At 48.0% G+C, this 16,617-nt stretch overlaps 1 protein-coding gene across 1 annotated transcript in view; it reads left to right on the top strand.

The window, feature by feature from the left end:
- Window positions 1–14,361, top strand: part of sdc3 (syndecan 3) — a 130,648-nt gene extending 116,287 nt beyond the window's left edge. The window contains 2 exon segments of the mRNA XM_084311749.1: window positions 10,462–10,527; window positions 10,530–14,361. Of these exon segments, the coding sequence (XP_084167875.1) occupies window positions 10,462–10,527; window positions 10,530–10,627 (164 nt within the window). The 3' untranslated portion in view covers window positions 10,628–14,361.
- The last annotated feature ends 2,256 nt before the right edge of the window (window positions 14,362–16,617 follow it).

Below are 16,617 nucleotides of genomic sequence, written 5' to 3'. Positions count from 1 at the left end.
TGGCACACGTGGAACACAGAACCCCATTGGCTGTTCCACTTTATAAATGGTAAATGGCTGCATTTATATAACAGCTTTTATCCAAAGCGCTTTACAATTTGTTCCTTACATTTCACACATTCACACACCGACGGCGGAAAGCGACCGTGCGAGGTGCCGACCTGCTCATCAGTAGCAGTTAGGGGCTAAGTGTCTTGCTCAAGGACACTTCGACACGCTGCCCGGAAGGAGCGGGAATCGAACTGGGAACCTCTGGATAATAACCAGACGACTGCTCTACCTCCCGAGCCACTGTTGCCCCCCCCCCCCCCCCCCCCCCACACTTTATTTAATATACGACCACATGTTGGTTGGACTTTTCAACCTTGTATTAAATAGGGATCTTTAATGACCATATCCTGGGTTCAACCTAGAATTAGAAGAAGAGGGATGGTTTGGTGTTGTCATGGAAACTAAACAACAAAATAGGTTTCCCCGACGCCACGAGACGCATCCAAAGAAGCAGCGCTGAATCACTTCTGTGAGAACGGCGGGACTGTGGCTGAGGTGAATTATAGGTTTCAGCACAAAATAAACTGCTTTACGATCACAGAGTCACAGAACTGCACGGTCCAGTTCATCCAACCTTTATTCATATCTGGTCAATCACTGAGGGCCGTGAGCTCGTATCCAATGATGTCGAAGTAAGAAGAGTTTAAATATATTATGAATGAAAAGATGCAAGATAAAAAAAAAAAAAAAAAAGTGAAAAATCAAGTACATACTGAAACTGAATCAAATCAAATGAAATCAAATGTATTTGTAAAGCCCGAAATCACATGTTACGGGGACATGAAGAAACATCACAATAAATCGAGAACAAAAAAAACCACCACATCCAAAATAAATGTAAAATAATGGCTCGTGATCATTGATTTAAATATAGAAAGTTTCGCTGTTGGCGAAAAACGAAGTCTTTCCAAGATCTGTAATGATTGTGGCGGATGATGATAATCTTCACCAGAGGCTGTGGCCATAGTGTGTGTGTGTGTGTGTGTGTGTCTGCCATGCCTGTGTGTGTGTATGTGTGTCTTCCTGCCTGCCTGTGTGTGTGTCTATCTTCCTGCTTGCCTGTGTGTGTGTCTATCTTCCTGCCTGTGTGTGTGTCGGTCTGCCTGTGTGTATGTGTGTGTGTGTGTCTGTCTGTCTGTCAACCAAACCACTAAGCATTAGTCGTGCAGATTACATTTCCCATTGCCTCCTGTAGTCCATCTGTGCTTTCTGGGAAATGATATGATCAACTGTCATCATTACCTCCATGTAGCGTAGATGAAATGTTATGATCAACTGTCATCATTACCTCCATGTAGCGTAGATCCATGTAGATCCATCACCGTGAGTCAATCTGCTACTTAGCCTTATTGAGACCCTTTCAAGAACAAGCCCTTCTGCCTCTTCACTCCTCCTCCTCTACTCCTCTACTCACTGTACCCCCCACTCCCTCCGTTCTGCCTCTTCACTCCTCCTCCTCTACTCACTGTACCCCCCACTCCCTCCGTTCTGCCTCTTCGCTCCTCCTCCTCTACTCACTGTACCCCCCACTCCCTCCGTTCTGCCTCTTCACTCCTCCTCTACTCACTGTACCCCCCACTCCCTCCGTTCTGCCTCTTCACTCCTCCTCCTCCTCTACTCACTGTACCCCCCACTCCCTCCGTTCTGCCTCTTCACTCCTCCTCCTCTACTCACTGTACCCCCCACTCCCTCCGTTCTGCCTCTTCACTCCTCCTCCTCTACTCACTGTACCCCCCACTCCCTCTGTTCTGCCTCTTCACTCCTCCTCCTCCTCTACTCACTGTACCCCCCACTCCCTCCGTTCTGCCTCTTCACTCCTCCTCCTCCTCTACTCACTGTACCCCCCACTCCCTCCGTTCTGCCTCTTCACTCCTCCTCCTCTACTCACTGTACCCCCCACTCCCTCCGTTCTGCCTCTTCACTCCTCCTCCTCTACTCACTGTACCCCCCACTCCCTCCGTTCTGCCTCTTCACTCCTCCTCCTCCTCTACTCACTGTACCCCCCACTCCCTCCGTTCTGCCTCTTCACTCCTCCTCCTCTACTCACTGTACCCCCCACTCCCTCCGTTCTGCCTCTTCACTCCTCCTCCTCTACTCACTGTACCCCCCACTCCCTCCGTTCTGCCTCTTCACTCCTCCTCCTCTACTCACTGTACCCCCCACTCCCTCCGTTCTGCCTCTTCACTCCTCCTCCTCTACTCACTGTACCCCCCACTCCCTCCGTTCTGCCTCTTCACTCCTCCTCCTCTACTCACTGTACCCCCCACTCCCTCCGTTCTGCCTCTTCACTCCTCCTCCTCTACTCACTGTACCCCCCACTCCCTCCGTTCTGCCTCTTCACTCCTCCTCCTCTACTCACTGTACCCCCCACTCCCTCCGTTCTGCCTCTTCACTCCTCCTCCTCTACTCACTGTACCCCCCACTCCCTCCGTTCTGCCTCTTCGCTCCTCCTCCTCTACTCACTGTACCCCCCACTCCCTCCGTTCTGCCTCTTCACTCCTCCTCCTCCTCTACTCACTGTACCCCCCACTCCCTCCGTTCTGCCTCTTCACTCCTCCTCCTCTACTCACTGTACCCCCCACTCCCTCCCTTCTGCCTCTTCACTCCTCCTCCTCTACTCACTGTACCCCCCACTCCCTCCGTTCTGCCTCTTCACTCCTCCTCCTCTACTCACTGTACCCCCCACTCCCTCCGTTCTGCCTCTTCACTCCTCCTCCTCTACTCACTGTACCCCCCACTCCCTCCGTTCTGCCTCTTCACTCCTCCTCCTCCTCTACTCACTGTACCCCCCACTCCCTCCGTTCTGCCTCTTCACTCCTCCTCCTCCTCTACTCACTGTACCCCCCACTCCCTCCGTTCTGCCTCTTCACTCCTCCTCCTCTACTCACTGTACCCCCCACTCCCTCCGTTCTGCCTCTTCACTCCTCCTCCTCCTCTACTCACTGTACCCCCCACTCCCTCCGTTCTGCCTCTTCACTCCTCCTCCTCTACTCACTGTACCCCCCACTCCCTCCCTTCTGCCTCTTCACTCCTCCTCCTCTACTCACTGTACCCCCCACTCCCTCTGTTCTGCCTCTTCACTCCTCCTCCTCCTCTACTCACTGTACCCCCCACTCCCTCCGTTCTGCCTCTTCACTCCTCCTCCTCTACTCACTGTACCCCCCACTCCCTCCGTTCTGCCTCTTCACTCCTCCTCCTCTACTCACTGTACCCCCCACTCCCTCCGTTCTGCCTCTTCACTCCTCCTCCTCTACTCACTGTACCCCCCACTCCCTCCGTTCTGCCTCTTCACTCCTCCTCCTCTACTCACTGTACCCCCCACTCCCTCCGTTCTGCCTCTTCACTCCTCCTCCTCTACTCACTGTACCCCCCACTCCCTCCGTTCTGCCTCTTCACTCCTCCTCCTCTACTCACTGTACCCCCCACTCCCTCCGTTCTGCCTCTTCACTCCTCCTCCTCTACTCACTGTACCCCCCACTCCCTCCGTTCTGCCTCTTCACTCCTCCTCCTCTACTCACTGTACCCCCCACTCCCTCCCTCTGAGAGCCTCTCCTTCTCCCAGAGAGTTGTTGTAGACACAGAGCTCGGCAGAGCCGGTCTCCTCTCTTTGGTGCCGGAGATCCTTCTCGCTATGTCCGGAACGCCTGGTTAACCCTTTCACTGCCACACGACAGAAGGTTAACCACCCGCGGAGCTAATGATGCTAATGATGGAGCATCGCCGTCGGTTGTGTGATAGTAAAGGGCTAACCTTTTGTATTGTCACAGTGAAAAGGGTCAACCGGCTGCCGTGTGGCAGTGAAAGGGTTAAAAGAGAACCGATGGCCACAATCATGTTACTATGCAACAGAGAAACCCACGGGTCTCTTGAGATCTTATAGCAGAACTTTGCATTGGTTTCCGTTGCGCTTGTTGAAAGCAGGAGCCGACGAGGAAGAGCAGTCGGGTCACGATGTGATACATTTGTTTATCCTTTTTCTCTCTCATATAACAAGAGACAACACAATACAGTAATAATAATACACAAGACATCACAGGACAGTACTTCAACAATAATAATAACAAGAATAAAAAGATAATTTAATTAGATTAATCAGTAAAACAGTATAAATAATATAAATGAAGGAATAGTGAAATATCCCGAGCCCCCATTCACCCCCGTCCCGACCCCTACGGTCCCCCACCCTATGAGGACCACGGGTCCAGCGCCCCAGTGAGTCGGAGCATCATGCCTCTTTAATACTCCCACCCCCCCCCGGACACCAAACCAGGGGCCCCCACTAGTCCGGGACCGCCAACCACCAAACACACAACACCAAGGGCCCCAATCCATCCCATCCCATACAGAGATAGATTAGAAATAATAAAAATAATGAACACAGAATATAAAAATGCAATTATATTACCACAGACATTACAAACTACTTTAAGGTTTTGGAGAACTATGGGTTTCTATGTTGCATCGTAAACTCATCGTGGCAAATTCTTTATTTTTTTTTATCCATGTTTTCTCCTTATTTTTCTATTTTTCTCCCATCCCAATTTCGCCTCGCCAATTCTCCCTTCAATTCTCCCCTCCCCTGTCTCGAACGTTGCTAGACCATGCCTCCCACTGGTCGGCTGCAGTGAGGACCAAGCCTTGCATCACGTGTCCCCTCCGGTACACGAGGAGGCAGCTGTCGCATCTTTTCACCTGCCAGCGCGATCTCTCAGTGGCGAGGAGTAACGCGTGGGAGGCCCCCGTTGCTTCCTGATTCTGCTGTACAGGCGCACCAACCGACCTGTAGGAGTCGCCGTCCACAACGTCCAATCCCCACCCACCAGCTTCCCACCCCTAATACTGCCAATTGTGTTAGTATGAACAACCAGCCAAGCTGGTAGCAACGCCGAGAGCTGGGCTCGAACCCAGCATCTCCTGCGTTAGTGGCGAGCGCCTTGCCCACTGCGCCACTTGGCCGCCCATCGTGGCTAATCTTAAAGCTACACTATGGAAGATTGGCCATGAGAGGTAACTGCACCTTGTTTAATAATAATAATAATTATAATAACTTTATTTGTATAGCACTTTTCATACAGGGGATTGCAGTTCAAAGTGCTTTACATCAGTAAGAAATAATACATACAATCTGTGTAAAACAAGCAGAAAGAGCAAAGCATAAAGTGGGATAAAATAATGCAGATATATTAATCAAATCATATCAGAACCTCACGTTCCAATAGGCTTCTGTAATCTGTTACAAAACATGATAAAGGTCAGAGTATGCACCCAGCGGATAGTGGGGCATAGAGATAAAAGTAAAAATAAGTCAAGGGTAAAATGAGCAGACATAAAATCACAGTTTTTCACATTAGGATCTAACATCCAAACAGGCCACTTTGTTAATGGTTTGATTCAGTTTTAGTAGAATAGAAGGATTCTGGATTACTGTTTAACAGTTTAAAGTCGTCTTTACCTTCCCTGTTTGGTATCCACAGTTTAAAACCTGACAGTCTTCCCTCCTGTTTGATACCCAATTTGACCCTCCCTCTCAGAAGTCAAGTACAATTCAAGTACGTTATGGGATGTTCTTGAGTATCAGAAGAAAAAAGGATTGTGTGAATTCTCTGTGTTTCAAGGCTGTCTGCTGACTCCGGTTACTTTGTTGGCTTGAAATTAGATATTTTTTAAAACACAGTAGATCAGAGAAAATGGTGACAAGAAAATATATTTTACATTTGTGCGGGACACTGCTGAGCGTCCGTCAGGGATCTGTTTGATCTTATTGGATCTCTGTCTCTCCTTCAGCTATTCTGATTGGTGCGATGCTGGCGGTGGTTTTCGCTGACTTCCTGGTCATCGGTAAACGGCAGGAGGGAGCGGACTGTAGTTTAGAATAGACTTGTCTGTGTTGTCGTGGTAGCATCCAGTGGTTTGCTTCGGAGGGGAGGGTGGGTGTGCTGTCATTTCACGCTCCCATACATTTCAGACTTTGTAATTAGGCTGATAGAGCACACACCTACGCAGAGCTGTCTCTGTACGTCCCAGCCTGCTAAACACCTCTGCCCGAGAGAGCTCCAATTTGTACCGAGTCCAGACATCCGTGACCAAATTAGTTTGAAAGAAAATGAGGCTATAACGTTGAGTTGAGGTGTAAATCACAACAGCCAGTATCACAGTATCACTAATAACCAAACATTAAGCTTCTCTGAACATTTGAGTTTTATGCAGTGATGTAGTTCTTTGAATGTTTGATAAGAGGATGTTTAAGGTAAGGGACACCAGACCTTTATGGCTGCGTTCATCGTCGTTTCCATGGACATGGTGAATAAACGAGGCCGCACATATGTCGAGAAAGTAAACGATTTAACTCTTTTCAACTCGTTTTCCGGTTCTTATTTATAAAAGAGAAAATATGGGGGAACTTATACTTTAAAAGAACACGCCAACATTTTGGGAAATTAGCTTATCGTCTTCTCCAGAGAGAGACAAGAAGATAGATACCAGTTTCCTCTCGGTGCGTTCAGTAGAAAGCTATCTGGCTGCATGTTAGCCATAGCTTAGCACAATGAATGGAAGCGGACATGACCGGTTAGCCTAGGCATTGTCCAACTAACACCTCTCCCGAAGGCTACCCTACCTGGCCATGTCCGCTTCCATTCATTGTGCTAAGCTAGGCTAACATGCAGCCAGATAGCTTTCTACTGAACGCACAGAGATGAAACTGGTATCTATCTTCTTGTCTCTCTCTCTCTGGAGAAGACGGTAAGCTAATTTCCCAAAATGTCGTTGTGTTCCTTTTAACACATTGGGTGCCACGCCTTTTTCGGGCCCCATCTATGCACTGCCATGCTTTAAAAGATAGGAGTCTGTCACCTTGTTTGTAGAGCTATAACTATATTATATATTATAGCTATGGATACAATACTATGGTCATTTGACAGTGACTTTCTTCCGGTCAAGATGCAAAAAAGAGATAATCTTTCCATGCATACATTCGCGCGTTATACCGTGGTGAATATAAGTATGTTTTTAGATCGATCTGGGGTAATTCCCGAAATGCTGAGGAATAGCCTTATGCATGTATTATACTATAACCGTTGCCGTTTCTTGCCTGGACCCACTATTATTCTCAAATCAAATCTATATCATAGGTATTATGTTTCATCATGAATGCATGAAAGGGGGGGGGTGTCGTTTTTTTATTCTTTGATCTTCACCAGCGGCATACGTTGTGGACTAACGTTACACACACACGTTCGGATCGAGGTGAAGACATGCTTGGCTCAATGCAAGATTGATATCATATAGCCCTTACGTTGACTAAGATGTACCCCAAAAAGAATATTCCAATTGATCGCGATTCCAAGTATTGATGTCCATCGTGTCGCCAACATAATCCACCACACATCATGCATCGGGAGCATTTGATTCTTCTCAATCCGACCGTTATAAACGCTCCCATTGCCCGAAAAATTCAAAACTACCCGGAGACATTAGATCGACGCACAGGCCAAGATACAAGGTTTCAAAGGGTGCTCGATACCGCCATCTAGCTGGATGCGGCCGGTATTGCACTTTGGCTATCTCAGACTCATTCCCTATGGTAATACCAGGCTCCCTGGATGGATAATGAATAAAAATATCGGAAAAACTACTCAGAAACGTAAAAAGCAGTTTTTGGCACTCTACGGTCGGGGCCCAGAAACGTATTAAGCCGTTTTTGGCACGCAAAGTGTTAAGTACCGGTAGGAACCGTTAAGTGTTTTATTGAAGTTACGTTGCAAGTTCCGGGACATTAAACTCTAAAACGCTGTATTATAAAGTGTTTATTATTATCACAAGTTCCAATGTAGCAGCTTAGCCGACAAGTAACGACCGTCCAGTGTCCACACACAGTGACGCTCGACGTCATGACAACAGCGGCATGACGACAGCATCATTATTCGGCAGCCATGGAGTTATTAATACCATGACAGCCTTGGAAAAGTCTGTGTTTAGCATACATTTACAGAACTCCCTCAATTACACCACTGGTGGCACCATGTGACAATAGCAGTATATACAGTAGTTAATATGGGAGCATGCCTATGTTCCCACAGCCCTATGTTCCCACTGTTGTGGAATATTTTAAATGAGCCAAGACGGTGAGCTGTAGAAATTCAGATGAGTCAAGTTGTAAAGAAAAGAACATAGGTTTATTTCCGTGATCACAGAAAAGTCCTCAGTTTACAATCAGAGACAAGTCTAAACACGAGCGTCTGACCAGAAAAGTGAGAAAGCTCTCTGGTCAGACTTACAATTAATACCAGCTGGGAATGACAAATGAAAACAAAGATGAAAAATGAAAACAAAAGATGGGTTTAGGGGTTTTGTCGTGTCTCACACAAGACTGGAGACGAGATTAACAAGAAAAGAACAAGATGTGATTCTTCTTGGACGTGTCATATCGAAGTCGAGCTGTCCTGGGCCTTGGCCGTTGTTTTAAGAACACTGTTAAGACTGTTGCCCTAGTGTCTGATCTGTCCAAGACACCACATTTCTAAGATTTTTTTCCCACAAGAAATTAGGCCCTATGTTCCCACAGACCTATGTTCCCACATTTCCGTTTTTCATAATTTTGTATCTGATTTTATCCCCCTTTCTCTTAATTTGGTAGCCAATTACACCCAACCTATTATCCAATTGTCCTCTGGTAGTGGAGGGTTCGTCTGGGAACATAGGGCTGTGGGACCATAGGGCCTAATTTTGAGAGAGATCTTAGAAATGTGGGAACATAGGGCCTAATTTTGAGTGAAGAAAAATCTTAGAAATGTGGGAACATAGGGCTGTGGGACCATTGGGCTGTGGGAACATAGGGCTGACCCCGTTAATAGGATAGTCAATATATAAATGTTCATGTTGGTATGGGTGTGAAATTATATATAACACAGTGCATAAATGTGGGTGGAAAGTTTGTCTTCTTCCAAATACCACCGGTTGGTGCAGTCGCTCCTGTTGGTAGTGATGGAATAAACAATGTAAGCGCCACCCACACGCTGTAGCATGTGAGAAAAACCTAGCGCGCCCGGAGTATTTTGGGAAAATAACAAACACGCTCTTGTGAGGTCTGGCGCTGATACAAATTAGTTTAACGAGGGGCCGCTAACATTAGCAACGCAATTTCCTACACACAGTGTATCTTTTTTGTCACTGGCTAAAGGCAACAAACCACTCATTAGCAACACGTCCGGGAAGGGGCAAAGGGTAGCTGTTCTACTATTTAGCGCAGATATGTTGGTACATTTTAGCTGATCAGTCGTCGTTTAGCTGCAGCGTGCTGCCAATGTAGACTGTAGTCCGTAGATGTCAGTGTAGTTTTGCGTTGGTGTTATGCTAGGTGTCATGTAGCGATGGTTGCTCATGGCGATCTTTGTGTTTGTGTCTGTGTTTTTGTGACATTGGGCTTCTGCATTTCTCTTTATGTTCTCTTACCCTCTCTCTCTAACTCTGTCTCTCCATTTCTCTCTCCCTCTCTCTCTCTCTCTCTCTCTCTCTCTCTCTCTCCCACCCACCGACCCTCTCTCTCTAACTCTCTAACTCTGTCTCCATTTCTCTCTCCCTCTCTCTCTCTCTCTCTCTCCCACCCACCGACCCTCTCTCTCTAACTCTCTAACTCTGTCTCCATTTCTCTCTCCCTCTCTTTCTCTCTAAACTCCCTCTCCCACCTACCCTCTCTCTCTTTCTCTCTCTCCCTCCCTCCCACCCAACTTCTCTCTCTCACTCTCTCTCTAACTCCTCTCTCTCTCTCCCTCCCTCCCACCCACCTTCCCACCCTCTCTCACTCTCTCTCTCTCTAACTCCTCTCTCTATCCCTCCCTCCCACCCACCTTCCCACTCTCTCTCTAACTCCTCTCTCTCTCTCCCTCCCACCCTCTCTCACTCTCTCTCTAACTCCTCTCTCTCTCTCTCTCTCTCCCTCTCTTCCCCCCACCTCTCTCTCTTCCTCCCACCTTCTCTCTCTCCCACCCTCTCTCACTCTCTCTCTAACTCCTCCCTCTCTCTCTCTCTAACTCCTCTCTCTCTAACTCTCTCTCTCATTCTCCCTCTCTCTCTCTCCCTCTCTTCCCCCCCACCTCTCTCTCTCTCATTCTCCCTCTCTTTCTCTCTCCCTCGCTTCCCTCTCCCTCTCTCTCTCTCTCTCTCTCTCTCTCTCCTCTCTCTCTCCCTCTCTTCCCCCCCACCTCTCTCTCTCTCATTCTCCCTCTCTTTCTCTCTCCCTCGCTTCCCTCTCCCTCTCTCTCTCTCTCTCTCTCTCTCTCTCTCTCTCCTCTCTCTCGCCCTCTCTTCTCCCCCACCTCTCTCTCTCTCTCTCTCTCTCTCTCTCTCTCTCCTCTCTCTCGCCCTCTCTTCTCCCCCACCTCTCTCTCTCTCCATCTCCCTCTCCCCTCTCAGCGGTGATCGTGGGAGGCGTGGTGGGGGCGCTGTTCGCTGCCTTCCTGGTGATGCTGCTGGTCTACAGGTGAAGAAGAAGGACGAGGGAAGCTACACGCTGGAGGAGCCCAAGCAGGCCACCGTCACCTACCAGAAGCCCGACAAGCAGGAGGAGTTCTACGCATAACAGACACGAGAGAGACCCCTGCTGGGAGAGAGAGAGAGAGGGAAGGGGGGAGGAGAGAGAGATGCTGCGATACTCCGTGACAACGATGAACCCCAGGCCCCCAAGATCCCTCCTTCTCTTCCTGTTCATCTCCCTCACTTCTCCTCCTCCCCCCCCCCCCCCCCCCACAGCGCCGGTCTGTCTCGAGAGCGCCTCTCCTCTCTCTGTGGACTCTGAACTTTCTTTTCGACAAAAAAATAAAAGAAACATAAAAGAAGAAAAAAATAAAAAGTATGATATATATGCTGAAATAATAACCAGAAACACATACACACAAAAGTAATTTTTTGTTTGTTTGTTTTTTTGTTGTTTTTTGTTTTTTTTTAATTTTAAGTAAATGTTGTTATTAATATTCTACGGATTCTTGTTGTGATGTGATGATATGATTATTTTGTAAAAACAAAAAACAAAAAAAAACAAACACAAGCTCTTAACCTGTGTTCCAGCACAAAGGCTCCTCCTCTGTTCCTAGTGAGGAAAGAAAGAAAGAGAGAGAGAGAGAGAGAGAGAGAGAGAGAGAGAGAGAGAGAGAGAGAGAGAGAGAGAGAGAGAGGGGGGGGGGGGGTAGAGAGGGGGATTAAGGGAGTGAAAAAAAATGAAGAGAGAGAGATCTGCAAACTCTGCCCCTCACCCCCAAAGCTAGCTAGGATCTGATTGGCCGCACAGAGACTGGGGTCAAAGGTGAGAGGATAGGTCGTTTTTGTGCCTTCCATCGCTTTGGTGCTTGTACACACACACACAAACACACACACACGTGCGTGGTAACAAACATGCATACACCCGTTCACGCTTGCATACACACACATACACATAATATCATTCCAGCATATGTTGACACACACACACACACACACACACACACATACACACATACACACACACACACACATACACACACATACACACACACACACACACACACACACACACACACACACACACACACACACACACACACACACACGCTTGTCTCCCCTTGCTGTTGGCCCTGACCCCTTCCTCTGTGCTCGGCCAACCAGAAAACAGGAGTTCAATCCTCAACTCGTTCTCACAGCCTCCAGGGAGGCCCGTGTCGCTAACCGTCTGGGGGCCAGAGAGAGAGAGGGCCGTGTCGCTAACCGTCTGGGGGCCAGAGAGAGAGAGAGAGAGGGCCGTGTAGCTAACCGTCTGGGGGCCAGAGAGAGAGAGAGAGAGGGCCGTGTCGCTAACCGTCTGGGGGCCAGAGAGAGAGAGGGCCGTGTCGCTAACCGTCTGGGGGCGAGAGAGAGAGGGCCGTGTCGCTAACCGTCTGGGGGCCAGAGAGAGAGAGGGCCGTGTCGCTAACCGTCTGGGGGCCAGAGAGAGAGAGAGAGAGGGCCGTGTCGCTAACCGTCTGGGGGCCAGAGAGAGAGAGAGAGAGGGCCGTGTCGCTAACCGTCTGGGGGCCAGAGAGAGAGGGCCGTGTCGCTAACCGTCTGGGGGCCAGAGAGAGAGAGAGAGAGGGCCGTGTCGCTAACCGTCTGGGGGCCAGAGAGAGAGAGAGAGGGCCGTGTCGCTAACCGTCTGGGGGCCAGAGAGAGAGAGAGAGAGAGGGCCGTGTCGCTAACCGTCTGGGGGCCAGAGAGAGAGAGACAGAGGGCCGTGTCGCTAACCGTCTGGGGGCCAGAGAGAGAGAGAGAGAGGGCCGTGTCGCTAACCGTCTGGGGGCCAGAGAGAGAGGGAGAGAGGGCCGTGTCACTAACCGTCTGGGGGCCAGAGAGAGAGAGGGCCGTGTCGCTAACCGTCTGGGGGCCAGAGAGAGAGAGAGAGGGCCGTGTCGCTAACCGTCTGGGGGCCAGAGAGAGAGAGAGAGAGGGCCGTGTCGCTAACCGTCTGGGGGCCAGAGAGAGAGAGAGGGCCGTGTCGCTAACCGTCTGGGGGCCAGAGAGAGAGAGGGCCGTGTCGCTAACCGTCTGGGGGCCAGAGAGAGAGAGAGAGAGGGCCGTGTCGCTAACAGTCTGGGGGCCAGAGAGAGAGAGAGGGCCGTGTCGCTAACCGTCTGGGGGCCAGAGAGAGAGAGAGAGGGCCGTGTCGCTAACCGTCTGGGGGCCAGAGAGAGAGAGAGAGAGAGGGAGATGACACAGACCTCAGCCGCTTGTCCGCTCCTCTAAACTGTACAAAGATTAGTTATGGATAGTCATAAATAATAATCAATAATATATCAATGTTTTTGGGGGGCTGGATGGTGATCAGTAATAATAATAACGATGATGATGATAATAATAATAATAATAATAAAACGTCAACGGGAGGGAAGTGTATTTTAGCGGTAAAAAAAAAAAAAGGTTTATATGTAAATACGATCGTATCCTTTTGTCTCATCTGCATGAACCACGAGAGTTTTTATTCATCACCTCCATCGTCATCCTATAGATGAGCTGTGCTCTCGTCAACCACACACACACACACACAACACAAACACCCACACGCACACGCACACACAGACGTATAAACCTGCTGTGCGTTTAATAGGGAGGTGGAGTCTGACATCACTTTAGTTTCCAGCGCGGTCCACCCTTATAGGGATTTATCATTGGGAAAATGTATTATCGGCTATTGTAATAATTCTGCCTCGTGAACATTGGCAAGCTTTCCATTTTTGCACAAAATGAGTTCCCTTCTATCACTAGCATTATTGTTTAAGCATTTTTGGTTGAAATAAAGTTAGTTAAAAGGTTGTTTAATTTGTCGTTAAAAAATAACTACACTTACCAGTAGAAAGCCTGTTGTTCAGTGCTGTCGCCTCATACACGTCACGGCCATTGTGTAGTTTCTCAGCGAACGAAAGCATAAACGTTGTTATTTAGCTACTTTTACGATTAATTGCGTTTTTTTCTTCATGTTGAGCTATAGATTGTGGATGAATACACACAGAAAGGTACACCATGCCAATGTTCATGCTTTATTTGTTTTAAACGAGACGATTTAGAAATGTGTCCATTGAGACTACATTGCAATTTCAAGAGGGGTGGACCGCGCGGGAAACAACAATGATGTAACCACTACACCTCCCTATACAAGACACTGACTAAATATACTGTAAACCATATCATTCTATTGACACATATCAGAGGAATTGCTGTCATCGACATCATCGTCGTCATCATTGTCATCACTAGTGATAGGAGTGAGATCAGGTGGTTTCAGTATATTATTGATTAGATATTGATCGGTCGCTGGTTGGTTTGAGTTCTGTCTCTATTGTGTATAAAGGCACAAACTTACGTGTCCCAGTCATCACTTCATCCAATCCCCTTTTTGCATGCTCACTTTGTTTCTGTTCCACCATTGGCTGTCCGTTATGGGGAGGGGCCTTTGGGGGGGAAGGGGCCTAACAAAACAGGAAGTGGCGTTCCAGGTTGAAGTTGTGCCCTAAAAACTCTGATTTGTGGTCAGTTGACCTAGATCTCAATCCTAACGAAGGCAGGGAATATTATTTTCCATCTACTTGCAGTTTAATCCACTTGTTGTGGAATATTCAAATGATAATATTTCTCTCACATACTTTAAATATTTTACCAGCTAATTTGACTTTAAGAAGCGAAACATTCTTCAAATGACAGTTGGTTAACTGTCAAAGTGACTGGTAGAGTAGATTAACTTACCAGCAACAGCAAAAAACAAAAAAAAAAACATTTGGTTGGTGGCTGATGTTGATTTATAACCCATCCACTACAGAGGTGAAATATCTCAACTGACTCCAGATCAGTCTCTCTGGGGGGCACAACTTCAGCCTATACTGTGGGAGTCTCTCTCAGGCTCTAGGATGGGGTGGGGCTCGTGTAGGAGGATGACGAGGGGGTGAGGGGACCCGGGGTGGGGGTGGGCTGGGGGGGGGGGGGTGCTTCTATCTAAGAGATTGTAACAATAACCACACCAGTGCGACTGGACTAGTAGCTTCTATTATATTCAGTACTGTAGAACAAAATGCATGGGAGTCAAACTATACTAGTCTGGGTGTATGTATGTATATGTGTGTGTGTGTGTGCGTGTGTTTGTTTGGATGGATGTATGCCTGTGTGTGTGTGTGTGTGTGTGTGTGTGTGTGTGTGTGTGTGTGTGTGTGTGTGTGTGTGTGTGTGTGTGTGTGTGTGTGTGTGTGTGTGTGTGTGAGACAGAGGGGTGTGCTTAATGTGGAATGTACTGTGGGTGGGTGTGTTCGCCTACTCCAGCAGTTCTGAGACCCTTTCATAGTCAGGTAGTCTCGCCCATTTCCCCCTCCCTCATGTCTGTATGTATGTGTGTGTGTGTGTGTGTGTGTGTGCTTGCACCTCACCTAACCCCTCTACCTGTGTGTGTGTGTGTATTCTTGTCGATATCTCACCTCTCACGCAGCACTGTTGTGTGTACACTGACTAGCCTGTCTATGTCTGTGTGTATGTGTGTGTCTGTGTGCGTGTGTGTGTTGGTAGGCGTGTGTTCAGTTCGCTCACTGCTGCTGAAAGGGGGGGGGGGTCGGCCCCTCCCTCACAGTGGCTTTCACACACACACTGACCGTCTCTCACCGTCCGTCCGTCTGTCTTCTCCGTCTCGCCGGAGGGACTGATGGACGCCACCACGCTTGCTCTCTCACAGACAGGATTGATCTAAAACACGGACTGTCTTTTCTAAAGTAACTGGCTAAACTGTAAACATATGTTTGTACCCATTTTAAGCCTGAGTAGCCAAATAAGAAGTGTGTGTGTGTGTGTGTGTGTATGTGTGAGGGAGAGCGAGAGTAAATTTGAGTGTGCGTATGTTTATGGATGTGTGTACGCGCGTATGTTAGTGAGTGTGTGTGTGTGTGTGTGTGAGTGAGTGTGTGTGCGCGCGCGTGCACGTGTGGTGCCCCCCATGGAGGCCACACTACTCTGTGTTTGCTGTTTCCCATCCTGTTTTTTATACATTTGCATTTTTTAAGGCTGAGTTTCTGTCATTGGCTGAGTGGGCGAGAGGGGGCGGATCCTCCCCTCCGCTACTGCCCTGTCACTAATCTGCCACTCTGTTCCAAATAAAAGACCTGATTGGGTAAAGTCTGTCTTCTCTGTCCTCTTTTATTGGCCAAATGGTTTGGGCTCATTCTGGAAGACACTCTGACGTCACAAGGCCGCCGGCCATCTTTGTATAGGGGACAACAAACGGGGTTCTAGATCAAATGTATGCAGAGCTTATCACATTCTTGTTAATTTCATAACCTTATATAAGACTTTCGATTTGGATTCTTGCTTTTGTTATTAATACAAAACGTAACAGCAGCTCTTTGGTATTGTGATGCACTGAAGAAAATTACCCTTGATTGTGTTTAATTTGCAGCTTTTCCGATCCGTTTTCTGCACTAAATGAAGCGTAAACAATGTACCGGGAGTGAATTTTCCCCCCAAGCCGTAGTTGCCTAGCAACAACAGACAGGAAGTTGATTTGAGAAACCTCGATAGAGCGCCGCGCTGTTCCCTTTGATCTGGTTCCGGATTAATGTTCTCTGTGGAGGTTCCCTCTGTGTTGCTGTGAAGGTACACCCTTCATTTTTCCAAAAAATCCCAAGAATGTCCCGGTCCACACACAACAACAACGGAGAAAACGCTCGCACTAAACGAGGTTGCAGAGAAAATAGGCCGCCTACTACGTTTTCAAAATGTGGACACAGGGCCATTTATTCATGATGTCCGATGATTATTTTTCCAAAAAATAGGAAAATAGGTTTTCAAATAAGGTCCGTTTTCAGTGACCTAAAAACGCTGTTTGCGTTGTCGACGAAAAGACCAACCTGAAGAGAAAAAGCTATACGGTTAAAAAAAAAAAAAAGGGGGGGGGAGGCTGGCCACAATAGTTGTAAATAAAACACAGAAACGCACGTCTCTGACACGGAAACAATATTGCATAGGTTTATTTATGTAAACAAGACTAAAGTATTTTTCTTGTCGTCATCCTCTTAGCAGTTGTTGTATTAAGCTGTA

The sequence above is a fragment of the Notolepis coatsorum genome (assembly GCF_963971535.1).
Source record: "Notolepis coatsorum genome assembly, chromosome: 4".
NCBI classification, from domain to species: Eukaryota; Metazoa; Chordata; class Actinopteri; order Aulopiformes; family Paralepididae; genus Notolepis; species Notolepis coatsorum.
This window is presented reverse-complemented; position numbering and strand designations above follow the sequence as displayed.